Source organism: Trachemys scripta, chromosome 14, assembly GCF_013100865.1.
Source record: "Trachemys scripta elegans isolate TJP31775 chromosome 14, CAS_Tse_1.0, whole genome shotgun sequence".
Lineage (NCBI taxonomy): Eukaryota > Metazoa > Chordata > Testudines > Emydidae > Trachemys > Trachemys scripta.
Genome location: NC_048311.1, coordinates 39,609,218 through 39,624,470, shown reverse-complemented (window position 1 = coordinate 39,624,470; position 15,253 = coordinate 39,609,218). Strand labels below are relative to the sequence as shown.

General features: G+C 50.9%; 3 protein-coding genes across 11 annotated transcripts in view; 1 reads left to right on the top strand and 2 right to left on the bottom strand.

The window, feature by feature from the left end:
- Positions 1–15,253, bottom strand: part of LOC117887100 (zinc finger protein 208-like) — an 882,934-nt gene that overhangs the window by 456,236 nt on the left and 411,445 nt on the right. The window lies entirely within an intron of this gene.
- Positions 1–15,253, top strand: part of LOC117886905 (zinc finger protein 260-like) — a 241,991-nt gene that overhangs the window by 121,091 nt on the left and 105,647 nt on the right. The window lies entirely within an intron of this gene.
- Positions 1–15,253, bottom strand: part of LOC117886946 (zinc finger protein RFP-like) — a 40,195-nt gene that overhangs the window by 8,991 nt on the left and 15,951 nt on the right. For 2 of the 5 annotated variants that reach the window (XM_034789122.1, XM_034789125.1), the window contains exon 1: positions 1,049–1,522. The exons of the other annotated variants lie outside the window; for them this stretch is intronic. In XM_034789122.1, coding sequence (XP_034645013.1) covers positions 1,049–1,465 — 417 coding nt within the window. In that variant the 5' untranslated portion in view covers positions 1,466–1,522. Of the gene's footprint in view, positions 1–1,048; positions 1,523–15,253 lie in introns of those variants that run through there. 5 annotated transcript variants of the gene reach the window in all.

The window sequence follows — 15,253 nt, the reverse complement described above, 5'->3', positions numbered from 1 at the left end:
TCAAGGCATCTCTCCCTCCTAATGCACACACTTCATCACTCAGTGGGGCTGATGCTAAGATGGCAGCATGGCAAAGTGGTTCGCATCTTGGACTGGGTGTGGGGAGATCTGGGTTCTATGCTAAGCTCTGTCACTGACAGGCTGGGTGACTGTGGGCAACTTGCTGCGTTGCTTTGTGCCTCAGTTTCCCTTCCCCATCTTCGGTCTACCTAGACCAGTGGTCACCTACCGGTCGATTGTGATTGACTAGTCGATCCTGGAGACACTCCCAGTCGAACGCGATCTCCGGCGGCGCAGCGGGTTTGCCCACTACTGCTAAGGCTCCCTGCCTGCCCCAGCCGTACGGCACCCCCAGAAGCAGCCAGCATGCCCCCGCACCCTGGGGTGAGGGCAGGGTTCTCTGCTCATGGCTTCTGCCTGCAAGCACCGCCCCACAGCTCCCATTGGCTAGGAATGGGGAAATGTGGCCAATGGGAGCTGCAGGAGTGGTGCCTGTAGAGAGGGGCAGTATGCAGAGCTACATTCCTCCCCCAGGGGCCACAGGGGCACATTGCCCCTTCTGAGAGTGGCATATAGTATTGGGGCAGGCAGGGAGCCTTAATTAGCCCAGCTGCACTGCCGACCGTGAGCTGCCTGAGGTGAGTCAGTGCCGCCCGGCTGGAGCTAGCACCCCGGACCCCCTCCTGCCCCAGCCCAGAGTCCCCTCCCACACTGCAACCCCCTTGGCCACAGCTTGGAGACTGCACCCCCACCCCAGACCAGTGAAAGTGAGCAATGGAGAGGGGGGCATAGAGCGAGTAGGGATTTCGGGGGTGGGGAAAGGGAGGGGCCTCGGGGAAGGGGTGGGGTAGATCCTGCTGTCAAGACTTGATATTTTGCCTCTGTTGCCATACTGCCAGACCATTAATTTTGTTACAGCATCTCCCGTAGAATGAAGACTTTACAGAGCTGGATGAAGAATCACACCCATGACAGGTAACTTTCAGTGAAATTAGCCTGTAATTAAAACCCAAAAGTTAACCCATTAAATCTGACAGCAATTCCCTACCTTGTACTCCTGGGCAGCTTCCTGTATGGGAACCACCGTGTGAGTGCGGTGAGCCCGGGATCTGTCGCACACCACACAGATGGGGGTTTCATCCTCTTCACAGAACAGTTTCAGAGCCTCCTGGTGTTCCCCACACACCCCGTCCCCTCCTGCTCCCTTTGCTGCCTGTAAACTCAGCCGCTTGGCGATTTCTACCATGTTTGCCAGCTGCCTGTTGGGCCTGAGGTTTCTCTGTTGCACAGTTTCTCTGCACTGAGGGCAGGAGGCGGCTGTATCGGATCCCTCCCAGCACTGGGCGATGCAGGCTCGGCAGAAATTGTGCCCACACTCCAGACTCACAGGTTCTGTGAAATACTCCAGACAGACGGGACATGTAGCTTCCTCCTGGAGACTTTCCACGGGGTTCTCTGCAGCCATGGCTCCCTCTGGGCAGTGGAACAGACTTTGTTTCAATTTCCTGAATTCACACTATGCCCCGCCTGCAGCAGCAAGGGGGTGTTTCCCTTCCTGAAAATGACTCCTGCTGTTTGCTGAGCAGGAAGGACCCAACCAATTTCACCCCTGGAGGCTTTAGTGAAAAAATAAACAGTCACACCCGTGACAGGAAACTTTCAGTGAAATTAGCCTGCTGTCAAGACTTGATATTTTGCCTCTGTTGCCACACTGCCAGATCATTAATTTTGTTACAGCATCTCCCGTAGAATGAAGACTTTACAGAGCTGGATGAAGAGTCACACCCATGACAGGTAACTTTCAGTGAAATTAGCCTGTAATGAAAACCCAAAAGATAAACCATTAAATCTGACAGCAGATTGACAGCCCCAAAAGGGCTCCCAGCCTGCAATCAGCCCCTGTGCTGGTGGGGAGGGTCACTGAGGCGTCCGCCTGTGGGGATGAGCCTGCAGGAGCTGTGTGTCAAGAGTGATAGGCTTGGCAGTTTTTTTTTTTTATGATATATAATTTTGACAGATAATGTTTATTTTAAGCATTTTTTAATATTTATTGATTTAAGCTTTCACAGTTGCATGACAATTATTTAAGCATTTCATTCCAATTAAAATTTTCACAGTTGTGGGAAGTTATGGGGGGAACAGACAATATTTTGGTCAGACCAGAACTATTTAATGACACTAGACACTGAGATTCAAAAGGTTGAAGCTTTAGAACTGTTAAAATTGTCTGTGAGCAGGTAAATCTCCTCCTCCCCCAGCAGCTCCCCCAGGGCAATAACCCAGTGCCTCCCCCACCCCCATAGGGACCGAGGCTGAAAGTCCATCTGATGGCAGCTCAGGGGCCTGTGGAATGTGCTGGGAGCTCAGCCTGGGCCCTAGTGAGGCAGGTGACCCTGTAACACAACCACACCCAGCAAGGCCTGCTCCCATTTGTCAGTCCCAGCAGAGAGGCCGGGACTGCACAGACACCAAGATCCTGTCCCCCAGGTGAGGGCCCAGGGCCGGTGTAACCACTAGGCGAACTAGGCTGCTGCCTAGCGCGCCAAGATTTGGGGTGCCAAAAAGCGGAGCCCCAAATTTTTTTATTCCGCCCCCTCCCTGCCCCATTGGAGCCCTCCCCAAATCCCCGCACTAGCCCCACCTCTTCCCCCAGCACCCTGCGTTCCTCCTCCTCCCCCACTCCCTCCCAGGCTTGCCGTGTGAACAGCTGTTTCACAGCGCAAGCGCTGGGAGGGAGCGGGGAGAAGCAGGATGCGGCAGCGTGCTCAGGGGAGGAGGTGGAATCGAAGTGGAGCTGGGGTGAGGGGGCAGGTCAGGGGCTCTGCACCCACAAATTTTTCCCTCCAGGGGAAAATTGCTCTGGAGGGAGGTGGGGCACAAGGTGGAAGTTTCGCCTAGGGCACAAAATATCCTTGCACCGGCTCTGGCTGGGGCCCAATGGCCGAGGGCAGCTGGTGTGAGGGGAGCTCAGACTAGGGGCCTACAGGGTACATGGTGTCGGATAAACAGAGACCTCTCAGGCCACTTGCCCATTGCGGCTGCAGGAGGGGATGTGGGGACAGACTGAGGAGGCCTGGGGCAGTCTGGGAAGTCGCCATCGGGGACAAGGAGAGGGAATTCAGCTGTGGCGGGGGAGCCGTGCTGTGCAGAGATACTGCTGCAGATGCAGCTAGTTACCCAGGTCCAGTGTTGCAGCAGTTTAACAACGTGGTTAATAGAGACGTTGCAGCTCAGCGGAGGGAAGTGCTGATCTTTTGCTGGTCTCCGCGCGGCTTGAGATTTGCAGCCATCATTCAAACACCTTTCCCCTGCTGCTGTCTCAGGTACCTGGGTCTGCACTCAGCATTGCAGAGCAGAGCAGATCCAGTGCTTTGGTACAGGGTTGCGGAAAGGAAAAAGACTGGAATGGTACATATAGTACCTGTAATTTCTCTCCCCTGGCTGTCGGATGTACCATGTGCAGCTGGTTACTTAGAGACATTTAGTCAGACAGCTGGGGGGGCATTTTTGTGCTCTGCCCCTTTCTCAGTAAATGGTGGCTGTAATTTTACCCATTTCGGTCCCTTTGGCATCACTGGGAGGCTGAGACCTTTCAGGATCAGGACACTGAATCGTAAGCTTTTTGGGTCTATTTGCTCAGTGTCTGCTCAGAGCTCAGCACCATGGGGCTCTTGTCCTCCATAGACTGTAATGTGAAGAGATACACAGGCATTGTATAGATGGGGAAACTGAGGCAGGGAAAGGGCTGGTTCAACAGGCCCCTATCAGTGGCTGCAAGGGCCAGTGCAGACCTTAACAGCAGCTAGGCAAGTCCCGAGCTCCAGCCAGAGCTGCATCCCTGGTTTAATGGTTCTAAGGGGCTTTGCCAGGGTGCAGAGTACAAGAGGTGCAGCTTCACCCTGGCCACCCCCCTCTGTCCCTTTCCACCCCTTCCTCCTCCAGCCTGTCCATGCCCCAACCCCACTCCCTCCCGCCCCTCCCAGGAGCACTCCCTGCGCCTGCAGCTGCTGGGGAGGAGACACAAACAGCCAGGCTAGCCGACACAGGAGCCAGAGCACAATGATGGGCTGGGTCCAAATGTCACGAATGTCTTTTGATGTAGAGTCCAAATTTGGGTCTTGACCTAAGTGCTGAGGGGCTGGTTCTCCAAGGGGCTGGGCACCCGCAGCGCCCTCTGACTCCGGCTGCAGCTGCGAATGCAGGTGGAACACATGCTCTGAAGTCCTGTATTTCGAGGAGATAAACCGAGACACCCACAATTAGGCCACTGCTGTAAATTTAGGCCTTACCGACTTGTCCATTAACAGCAGCTCATTGGAAGTCGCTGTTTATACTTGGTCACTGCTCGGTCCCATGATTGTAAGCAGCAGAGGTGCTGACCCCATGGGTGCTCCGGAGCTCAAACACCCATGGAACAAATATAGGGGGAGCTCAGCACCCACCGGGTATAGCTATTCTGCGGGGCTGCCAATGAGCTATTTGGTGGCATGGGGAGGTGCCTGGAGGAGGGTGGAAAGCAGCGAGCTGCAGATTGACTGTGGCTTCGGGGAGGGGTTGGAGCAGGGGCGGGAAGAGGCTGACAGAGGGCAAGGACATAGGGGAGGAGGTGGAGTGGGGTCGGGAAGAGGCGGAGCAAGGGTGGGGCCTTAGGGGAGGGGCATAGTGGGGGTGTGGCATCAGGGCAGAGCGGGGGTGGAGCACCCCTTGGGAAAAATAACAGTCAGCGCCTATGCTCCTACTGCCTGCCAGGGGTGGGAGGAAGTATTTGAACAAGAGCCCCCACTACTCAGGAGAGTGCGCTAACCTCTAAGCCAGTGTTTTGCAAACTGGAGGGTCCTGACCCAAAAGGGGATTGCAAGGCTATTGTGTGTGTGTGTGGGTGTCACGAGACCACAAAAAATATTATGATAACCACGGGTACGAGTGGAACACAGAGGTCATGGATAATGTGATTTTATTTGACCTCCATGACTTCATCTCCACACAACAGGGCTTCGTCTTCAGCCCCACACACGTGGCTCCGGCTGTCAGCCCCACATGGCGGGGCTCAAGCTTCAGCTGCTTTGCATGTCCAGGGTTGGAAGTGCTCCAGGAACAGCAAGTGACAGGGGAATCTCCCACTGAACTGAAGGCAAATTCTCAGGAAGCCCAAGGACTTACAATGATCTGATCTGCCCTATGGATGCAAGTGTCTATCAATTATCCCTGGAGTCTGTCCATGTCCCTGCCCTGCTCTCTCCCTGGTCCAATGTTACAGGCAAAGACAGAAGCTGAAAGGCAGAAACTTTTGTCTTACAAAGCAAATTTTCCAGTAAATGCCCTGTGCCAGTGAACTGATCCGTGAGATGGAGGGGACTGGTCAGCAGCCAGTGAGTGAATTCCTGCAGCTGAGACTTCGGGAGAGACAGCTCAGAACTTTTCCCAGTGGAGGGAGGGGTATTGGAGTCCAGGAGTCAGAGATCTCAGAGTAACTCAGTAAGTGCATTGCTGGAATAGGAAATATGATTGTGCTTTGGCTGGCGTGGCCAGTTCCGCCCTGTCCTGACCCCTGTTCAGCTCGCCCCCCACCCCAGCAGCAGTTGGGCCGTGGCTGTTTCCCCCCCCACTATGGGACTGTCCTACCTGCCATACTGCTTCATGGGCTCAGGTGTTTTTGAAAAGCAACAAGAGGGGTTGCCAGCTCATGAACAGGCGTGTGTGTATATGATCACAAACTGGAGAACTTGGAGGACGCTGATGTGGCTAGTAAGTAGGTTCAACTAGCAGAATAACATTGCTATTGTGATGTAGGAATAAAACCACTGAATATTGTTTCCTTTTGAGCCATCTTTATATTACATAAGAACGTGTGCAAAAAAAAGTTTGGTTGTCCATAATTTTTTTCTATACTGTCCAAAACAAATATTTTCAGCACTTGGCAACCCTCGTCCCAGACACTCTCTAAGGGTAACCCTCCAGTGAGTGAGATGTTGAAGCAAAACGCTCCGCCCTGGGATTTTCTCTGTCAGAGAACACAAATGTTAGTAGAAGCCATCCACTTTTAGAGAAGCTGTTTTACCAGGGAGACATATCTTGGGAACCCTTCGTCAAATGGCCTCCAATTTGGCCCCCAGCCCGACCATGCTCCTCCCCAGGGCACATGAAACGTTAAGGCAAACTGAGGGACGGTGTCGATCTTAGTGTACTTACAATAGTCAAGTTTTAAACAGAAAGCTGGTCTCATCCATAACTCTAGTCATCCCAGTGGTGTACTACAATAAGGGAGGTGATGTGACATGACCCTCACATCCTCCTCCAGCCATGGGGTGTGCAGCTAAGCAGGTGTCTACCTCTGTGCAGGAAGGCCTTAGCACTTGCCCCTCTCATTGGCATCTCCCATTGGTTGGTTTAAGTGGCTTCCCCACTACAGTGCTGGCTTTTCCGGATCACAGTCTAAGGGTGTGTTTACACTACGTCTGTGGCAGAGGCAGCTGTTATATTGACAGACGATTTCCTCCATTGACCTATTTGTGTCTACATCAGGGGTTAGATCCGTCTAGCTACGTCACACAGGGTGTGAAAGTTTTCACAGAGCTGAGCGTTATACCTAGGCCAACCTAAGTTGTAGGTGTAGACCAGGCCTCAGGAAGAATAAGGGTATGTCTACGCTACATTCACTACTGCAGCAGTGCTACAGCTGTGTCGCTGAAGTGCCGTAGTGTAGATGCCTCCTGCATTAAAGAAAGTGGTTTTTCCATCGCTCTAGCTAATCCCCTTTTCTGAGAGGCCGTAGCCAGGTCACCGGCAGAATTCCATTGTCTACACCAGGGGTTAGGTCAATCTAGCTGTGAAACTCGGGCCGTGAATAACATAGCTGAAGTCACAATATTGAACTTGGAAAGGCCATTTCCAAGAGCTTCTGCATCTGAACGTGCCGTATTGCCAGATGATCCAGTAAAGGTAGTGTCATCAGAAATTTCAATTGGGGCAACACAAATGTTTCTAAGTTCATAGGGAAGAGGCTTCAAAGCATCAATGCAACTCTCCCATTACACTGCTCTACAGCCAACATGCTTCTGAAATAAATGTAGTCAAACTTTACTAATTCTGGGTCACTGAGAACGAAAATGATGCTTAAAATTGTTGATTGGTTCTAGTTTTCAAGATATGCTATTGGGTCAGTATATACAACCCTTGACTTGGGAATGGCAGAGGATAAGTGAGTTATAAAGGGAAGGGATCTCACTTTAAACCAGAAATGACTAAAATACATCTTTGACTGGATCTATGAATAAATCTATGACTGGGTTTGGACAGTACTTGCTTTTTAGGCAAAACAATGAATGATGCAATCTGAAGCTGGTATTGCGTCATACATGATATGAATTGCATCATGCTATTCCTAGAAGACATGGATGATGCAATCATAACGAAGCTTACATCACTCTGCTGAACAAATTGCCCTATATCAGCTCTAGAAATCATACAGTGTCGTGCTCTCTTATTTGTCAGTGTTTGATTTTGCAAAGGGACACATTTCTGTTTAGCTAAAGTGAGCAGAGATGCCTCGTACTTGTGTGAACAATGCAGATAACTTCTGCTATGTTTGTGATGAAGTGACTTTTGCATCACAAAAGCGCAGTATAACTACTCTGGTTAGGAAAGCCTATCACCTTTATTTTGGCTGCAAAATTGGAGATCAGGACAAGAGGTGGGCCCCACACATATGCTGCAACACTTGTGCAACAAATCTTCACCAGTGGTTGAACAAGAAAAGGAAATCTATGCCTTTTGCAGTGCCAATGATTTGGAGAGAGCCAACAGATCATACCAGCAATTGTTACTTCTGCATGGTGCCTCCAGTTGGGAAAGGTGTGTCAAAGAAGAAAAAGTGGACTGTGTATTATCCAAACATTCCATCAGCTATACGCCCAGTACCCCACGGAGAAGGACTGCCGGTTCCTGATGCACCAGAATCATTCTCACTTGAGTCAGATGAGGAAGAGGATGAAACTTCTGGTCCTGAACCATCAATGTCACAGGACCCACATTTTCTCCCATCCTCCTCCTCTGAACCACACCTCATAACACAAGGTGAACTGAATGACCTTGTCAGGGATTTGGAACTACCCAAGAGTAAGGCAGAGCTGTTGGGCTCCAGACTACAGCAATGGAATCTCCTGGCAGGTGATGTTAGGGTTTCCATGTTCCGTGACCGTCAAAAGGATCTTGTCCCATTCTTCTTCATGGAAGGTGATCTTGTAGCCTGCAACAACATCGATGGTGTGATGGCAGCCCTCAACATCGTTCACGATCCAGATGAGTGGAGACTGTTCATTGGTTCATTGAAGACAAGTCTTAAAGCTGTTTTACTGCATAATGGCAATGTTTTGCCATCAATTCCAGTTGGTCATGCAGTCCATATGAAGGAAACCTATGACAACATGAAACAACTTTTGAGGTGCATAAACTATGACCAACATCAGTGGCAGCTTTGTGGCGATTTGAAGGTTGTTGCTCTCTTGCTTGGTCTGCAGACTGGATACACAAAGTACTGCTGTTTTCTCTGCGAATGGGATAGTCGTGCAAGAGATTCCCACTACATCAAGAAAGATTGGCCACTCCGACAGTCATTGAAGCCTGGGAGGAAAAGTGTTCAGCATCCACCACTTGTTGAATCAAGGAAGATTTTGTTACCACCCTTACACATCAAGCTGGGTCTGATGAAGAACTTTGTCAAGGCCATTGACAAAACACAAGCAGCTTTCAAGTACCTCCGTGGAAAATTTCCAAGGTTAAGTGAAGCTAAGATAAAGGAAGGTGTCTTTGTTGGTCTTCAGATTCGTGAACTTCTTCGAGATGATGCATTTGACCATGCACTGCGTGGCAAGGAAAAGATGGCATGGAAAACCTTCCAGTTAGTGGCAATAAATTTTCTCGGAAACAACAAGGCCGACAACTACAGGTTGTTGATGGAAAACCTCCTCAAGGCATACAAAAGCCTTGGTTGCAACATGTCACTAAAGATACATTTTTTGCACTCTCATCTAGATTTTTTTCCACCGAACTGCGGAGCAGTGAGCGACGAGCACGGCGAGCGATTTCACCAGGACATTGCAACAATGGAGAAACGCAATCAGGGCAAATGGAGCCCATCAATGCTTGCAGACTATTGCTGGACAGTGACAAGAGATGCTCCATTTAATGAATACAAGAGACAAGCCAAGAAGCGCTGAGTAGATACAGAATAGGACTAAACTATGTACATAATAGTTTTTTGCCTTTTGTTTCATAATAAATTTTATTTATATAACCCTTTTGCTGATTTTTAAAGTGTTACATAAACAGGACAGGTGAAATATTATCATGTAAAGCAACCACAAACACATGAAAAGACCTAGGTTTACAATTTATTATTAAAACTCTACTATCTACACAATAGACATAGACATAAAATGTAAAAACTTAAAGATCTTAGCAACAGTACCCAATCAGTTGTTTTAATTGTCATATTTGAATTCAGCACATCAAAATACATAAGAAATAGCACATTTTATCTCTGAAGCAGACGGCTTCTCAAAAATTGTAGACCAGTGTTATTGAAAAGTATTTTGCAGAATGGGCAGCTTCTACAATTTTCTTTTTAATGGCATTTGCTAGGATTTGCATCAGTTCATTCTGCATATTTTTTCCTAAGTAATGAACCTGTGTTTCCTGATCAGTTATTTTACGTATGTAACCCTTCTGCCCATCTAAGTTGGCAGCAACAAGGGCTGGGTTCTGTATCTAGGGGTTCCGTTTCAATAACACAATGCAAAACCGGCTCGAGCCCCCACCCAGTGACCTGGAACAATTACATACCACCCCCTGGGTGCCTCTAAGAGGCAATACTTCCCCTCTCGCAAGCACGGAGTCTGAGTGTAGCAGAAAATGTTTAATAACAGGAGGTAAACAACATCGGCATTAAATTGGAAAAACACCACAAACAGGATTCATAACACAAACCATGAGCAAAAAACCCCACCCCAGCAAATTGGGCTGTGTCCTTTCCCTTTGGTTCTTGAATCCAGCAACCCAAAAATCACCCAGAGTCCCCAAAGTCCAACACCCCCGAAGTCTCTTGGGTCCAGCAACCACCCAAAGTCCCAAAAGTCCAACAAACCCCAAAGTCTCTGTCCCTGGTCAGTGCAGCCCCAGAGTATAAGGGGGGGCATGCAGGGTGTTAAGGGGCACCTTACGTGATCCGAGTCCGGCCGTCTCTTCATGGGGTTCCGCCGCAGCCTTCACCACAAGCCAGTCCACTTCCTGCCGTCCCATGAACCGCTGCGCTCTATGAGCTGCTCCGCTTCGCTCACCGACCTGTGAGCCTCTCCAGCCGTCCCTACAAGCAGCTCCGTTTGCCACTCCAACCGTCCCTGCAAGGCTCCGCGCCGCTCGCTGCTCCTCCAGTCATCCCCACAAATTGCTCCGCCAGCTGCTTAGCAATATAGCTCCACAGCACTCTTTTGTGATTTCAGCTCAGAGTAGGGGAGCCCCAGTGCTGGTACACCATTGGCCCAAAGTGAATTCAACTCAGCAGCCTGTAACTAGACTCCTAATAGAATCAAAATCAGCTCTGACATTCAACAGTGGAGAGAGGGAGTGGTGCAATTAGATGTGGCAAACCGTCAGAGGGGCCCTATACCATCAGATACAAATACCTGGCCCCATCTTTTTTTCTATTCACTGGGTTTGGTAACCCATGCCCCTTGTCAAGCAAGTGCTACTTAGGTAATGGTGAAGGACTCATTCATGGAGTTTACTGTGATGTGTCACTAACCAGCCTGTTCTCTATCTCTGTCCTGTACACGCCCATGTCAATCAGGAATTGCTCAATTGTGCTCTGTGGAGAGGTGACTGGTTACACAGGGGGCAATCCATGCAGGGACTCAGATGTTGCAATGCTGAGCGTCACAGGGCCTAGTTTTTAGGCAGCGAGAAAATCACAGGGACAGCAGCACTGTGACCCTCAGAGCTGAGTTAGGTTCCTAAACTCCCTAGACAACGCATGGGCATCACAGGCACCTTACAATGCAATTCACAAAAGCCAGCTCAGTAGGCAGACGCCATCTAAGCCAGCCAATGGGAAAGACCAACAAGGGGGGAGGGGTGTCCTAAGCCCTGCCCCCCTCACAGACAGGTGTTTAACGCTGGGCTGCAGAGGGGCATCTGTCTCTGCTTAGCCACCCACAGATGGGAACCCAGCGCCTGACGTCAGTTGGCTCAGGCATCTAAGGCATTTCTGCTGAAATGAGGTAGCACCTGCCTCGCTCCACACAAAATGTGGTTGGAGAAGGAGGAGAGGGGATTGTTGATGTCACCCTCCTTACAACTTTTACCCCTGTGGTTACAGCAGTCCCCTGGCATGTGGAAGACCCAGGTTCAATCCCCCTGTTCAGCTGTCTACAGTAGCTCAGGAATGTGAGTACCAAATCAGGGCACAAACCCCATGCTGGTTGTACCCCTCAAGCACTATAACAACCTTAACATGGAGTCACAGACTGTCATATATCCTGCCACTCAGGCAAGCCTGCCTTTGTGATAGATGGTCCCTTACACCAACTCACCCCAATATTAAGGTTAAACCCAGTTCCAAATGACCAGTCACTTAACCCAAGTCAGTTGTAACTCCGATCTCTAGCGAAAGACAACACTCATAGCCAATCCTATATTAAACTCTCTGAGGATTTATGAACTAAGAAAATAAATAAGAGAAAAAAACCCTCTCTCCCACAGGTGCCAGTGTGAACACCCTGGTCTATTACTGCGCTCTGATAGGCCTCCAGAAGTGTCCCACAATGCCTGTTCTAGCCACTCTGGTCATCACTTGGAACTCTACTGCCCTGCCCTCAGATGACCAACTGTCAGACCCGCCCTTTAAATTCTCTGGGAATTTTGAAATTCCCCTTCCTGTTTGCTCAGCAAGGCATGGAGTGCTCTCAGCGCATCTTTCCAGGTGACCATGCCTCCACGCACCAGGCAATCCTCAGTATGGAGCAATGGCGAGGTGCTGGACCTCATCAGTGTTTGGGGGAAGAAGCTGTTCAATCCCAGCTGCACTCCAGCCACAGGAATTATGATACCTATGGGCAGATATCAAGGCCCATGATGGAAAGGGATAGCTCAGTGGTTTGAGCATTAGCCTGCTAAACCCAGGGTTGTGAGTTCAGCCCTTGAGAGGGCCATTTGGATCTAGGGCAAAAATCTGTCTGGGGATTAGTCCTGCTTTGAGCAGGGGGTTGGACTAGATGACCTCCCGAGGTCCCTTCGAGCCCTGATATTCTATGACCGGGACGCAGTGCAGGGTTAAAGTAAAGGAGCTGCAGAATGCCTACCACAAAGCGTGGGAGGCAAACTGCTGCTCTGGTGGTGCCCCTACGACATGCCATTTCTCCAGAGAGCTGTAGGTGACACTTGGGGGCAACCCAACCTCCACTCTGAAGACCACCATGAACACTTCAGAGGCTGTAGCAGCACAGAGTTCAAGGATGGGGAAAGTGGGAGCAAGGTTATTGAGGGGGGCCCAGAGCCAAAAGATGGCCCAGCATCCTAGATGTATGCCTCTAGCAGCTGTTTTCAAGCTAGAAGGAAGGTAGTCAGTCACAGTGGACAGTGCTTGGGGAGGAACAAACAGCAGAGGAGGTAAGCGGTTTTTATTCTGGGAAGGAAGTTGTTTGGTGCGGGATCGTGGGGCAAGGAGGATTAGGGCTGCATGCATGGGCATCCCTAGATGCGGAATAGGGCATTGATGTGCTTTCTCACATCATGGTAATCGGCCTCAGTGATCTCTTCAAGTCTCATGCAGAAGCTGGGCAATCCACTTGTGCATGTTCCTCGGCAGAGCAACTGCGCTCCTTGTCCCAGTAAGGCTAACATGTCCACGCCACTGTGCCGTGAGGGGCGGGGGGACCATTGCTGCACACAGACAAAATGCATAAGGGCCAGGGCAGAAGCCACATTGTAGTAGAAGTCCCTCCCTTGCTTCCCAGGTCACCCTCACCAGCGAGATATATTCCAGGACGAATTCATCCTGTAGAAAATGTGGGGATAGTGTTCCGTATGGGGGCCCGCTGACGCTGTTGGCTCTCCCCAAGGCACAGAACCAACCCCAGAGGACACTATGGCCCTGAAACAATCAGTCGCCCTTGCCCCTGTGCTTACTTACCATTTGGGGGTTCCTGTGGGTTATGTACACACCTTTTTCTGCTATTGTGTACCCTGTACTTGTTTTTAAGTACAGCCAAATAATTGCTCTGTCTAGTGTTAAGTTTTGCATTTTGGCTTTACAGATGCAACCTTGAGATCCCAGCCATCCTTGTTATCAATGGCCAAGAGATTACAAAGAATCAGGAAGCATATGTGAAGAACCAAAGAGGACCTGCTGCATGAAGTCATGCAGCAGTCCCTTACTGAAAATCAAAAAGTACAGGAGTGGTGGGAGACTGAAAGGAGGCTCCTCTGGCAGAAGCTCAAGTTGATAAAAACATACATGTGACCCCTGATTTTATCCCTTCCTCACTTGCTGCCTGTGGTGGGGGACGACTCACCGGCATGGTGCCTCCTGCTGGCCGTCTCAGGAATTAACTCTTCCAGCCTCTGGAGTGCCCTCTGCAGGCCAGTGTCTTGCCTGCCGCTGGCCCCCCATGTCCCTCCCAGATCCTGGTGCCCTTTACATCAGTGTTCTGCCCAAAGCAGTAACCAACAATCTGGGTCTCCCCATCCAGGGGAACCCCCAACCCTCTCTCCCCACCTTGCCTTAGTGGCTACTGCCAGTCATCATCCAGCTCCTGCACACTAGGGCAGACTGCAGTCTATAAACCACTCATCATCAGCAAGGGGGGTTGGACCATATATCTGGGCTGCCCCTCTGCAGCCCCAGTACCTATTTATGGGCCTTTAATTAGGCCTGCAGCCTGGGGTTTTGCTAGGCTGGAGCTCTCCAGCTCCCTCTGCCCTTCCTCAGCACTGCTCCACCCAAGATATCCTTCTCAGTTCATTCTCTCTCTGAAGCTAAATAGAGTCATAGACTCTGGCCCTCAGCCCTCTTATAGGGCCAGCTGTGGCCTGATTGGGTCATTGCCTCAGTTGTGGCTGCTTCCCCCAATCAGCCTTTCCCCAGCTACAGCCCTCTCCAGGGCTGTTTTAACTCCTCCGAGCAGGAACAGGGTGACCCCCGCTCCCCCCGGCTACACTGCCCCCGGCTGGTTCCCCTCCCAGGGATATTTTCCTGTCACTCTTCTCATTTCTGTTTTCCACCATTTCTCATAGACTCTCCCTTTATTCTTGTTTCATTTTCATTTTCCTTCTTCTAATTCCCTCTGGTTAAACCCGCCCTGTTCCTGCCTCCCCCAGTGCTGCCAACCTCACAAGTTGGGAAAAAAATCATGAGACTGACACAATGATGATTTTTTTAACGTTATATAATTTTTTTGGTCAATCTGCACCCATCTCCCCCTCTCCCACTTTTGTGACAATTACAGGGTGACCAGCCGTCCTGTAATTACAGGGGAAGGTGACTTAGGGCCCTGTAGCAGGAGCTCTGGCTGGGAGACTCCAGTGAGATCTAATCCCACAGATCTGTACAAACCGCTCCCAGCTGCTGCTTCTCCCCCCAAACCCTGATTGATTCATTCTGTGTCCCTGCCACCCCCACCTCTGCCTGTCCCCTGCCCGGCTGTTAGTTCTACCCCCTGCCCAGCCCCCACCTCTGCCCCTCAGGGCCCCTCTGCTCCTTATGCAGCCCCAGGGGTTCTTCCTCCTCCCCCTCCCATCCCTGGGGCTGCAGGGAAGGGGAGGGGAGGGGCTTCCACAGGTCATAGAGATGAGGAGCCAGGAGCTGGTTAGACAGGAGTCCTGCAAGGTAATAGAGACTGCGGGGGGTGTGAGGCTAGAAAGGCTGATTTCCAGTTCTCTGGTGGGATATTCCTCCCTGCCTAGGGTTACCATATTTTAAAAATAAAAAAAGAGGACACTCCACGGGCCCTGGCCCTGCCCCTTTCCCACCCCCAACCCAACTCCGCCCATTCCCCCAAAGTCCCCGCCCAAACTCTCCCTCCTCCCTCCCAGCCAGGGGGAAAGGGCTGCCCAAGCGCTACCGGCTTCACGGTTTGCCGGGCAGCCGCCAGACCCTGCGCCCCCGGCCGGCGCTTCCCCAGCACAGCTGGAGCCCGGGAAGGGAAGTGTCCGGCCAGCGGCTTGGGGTCCGGAGGCAGGGGGGCTGCCCGAAGCCGGTAGC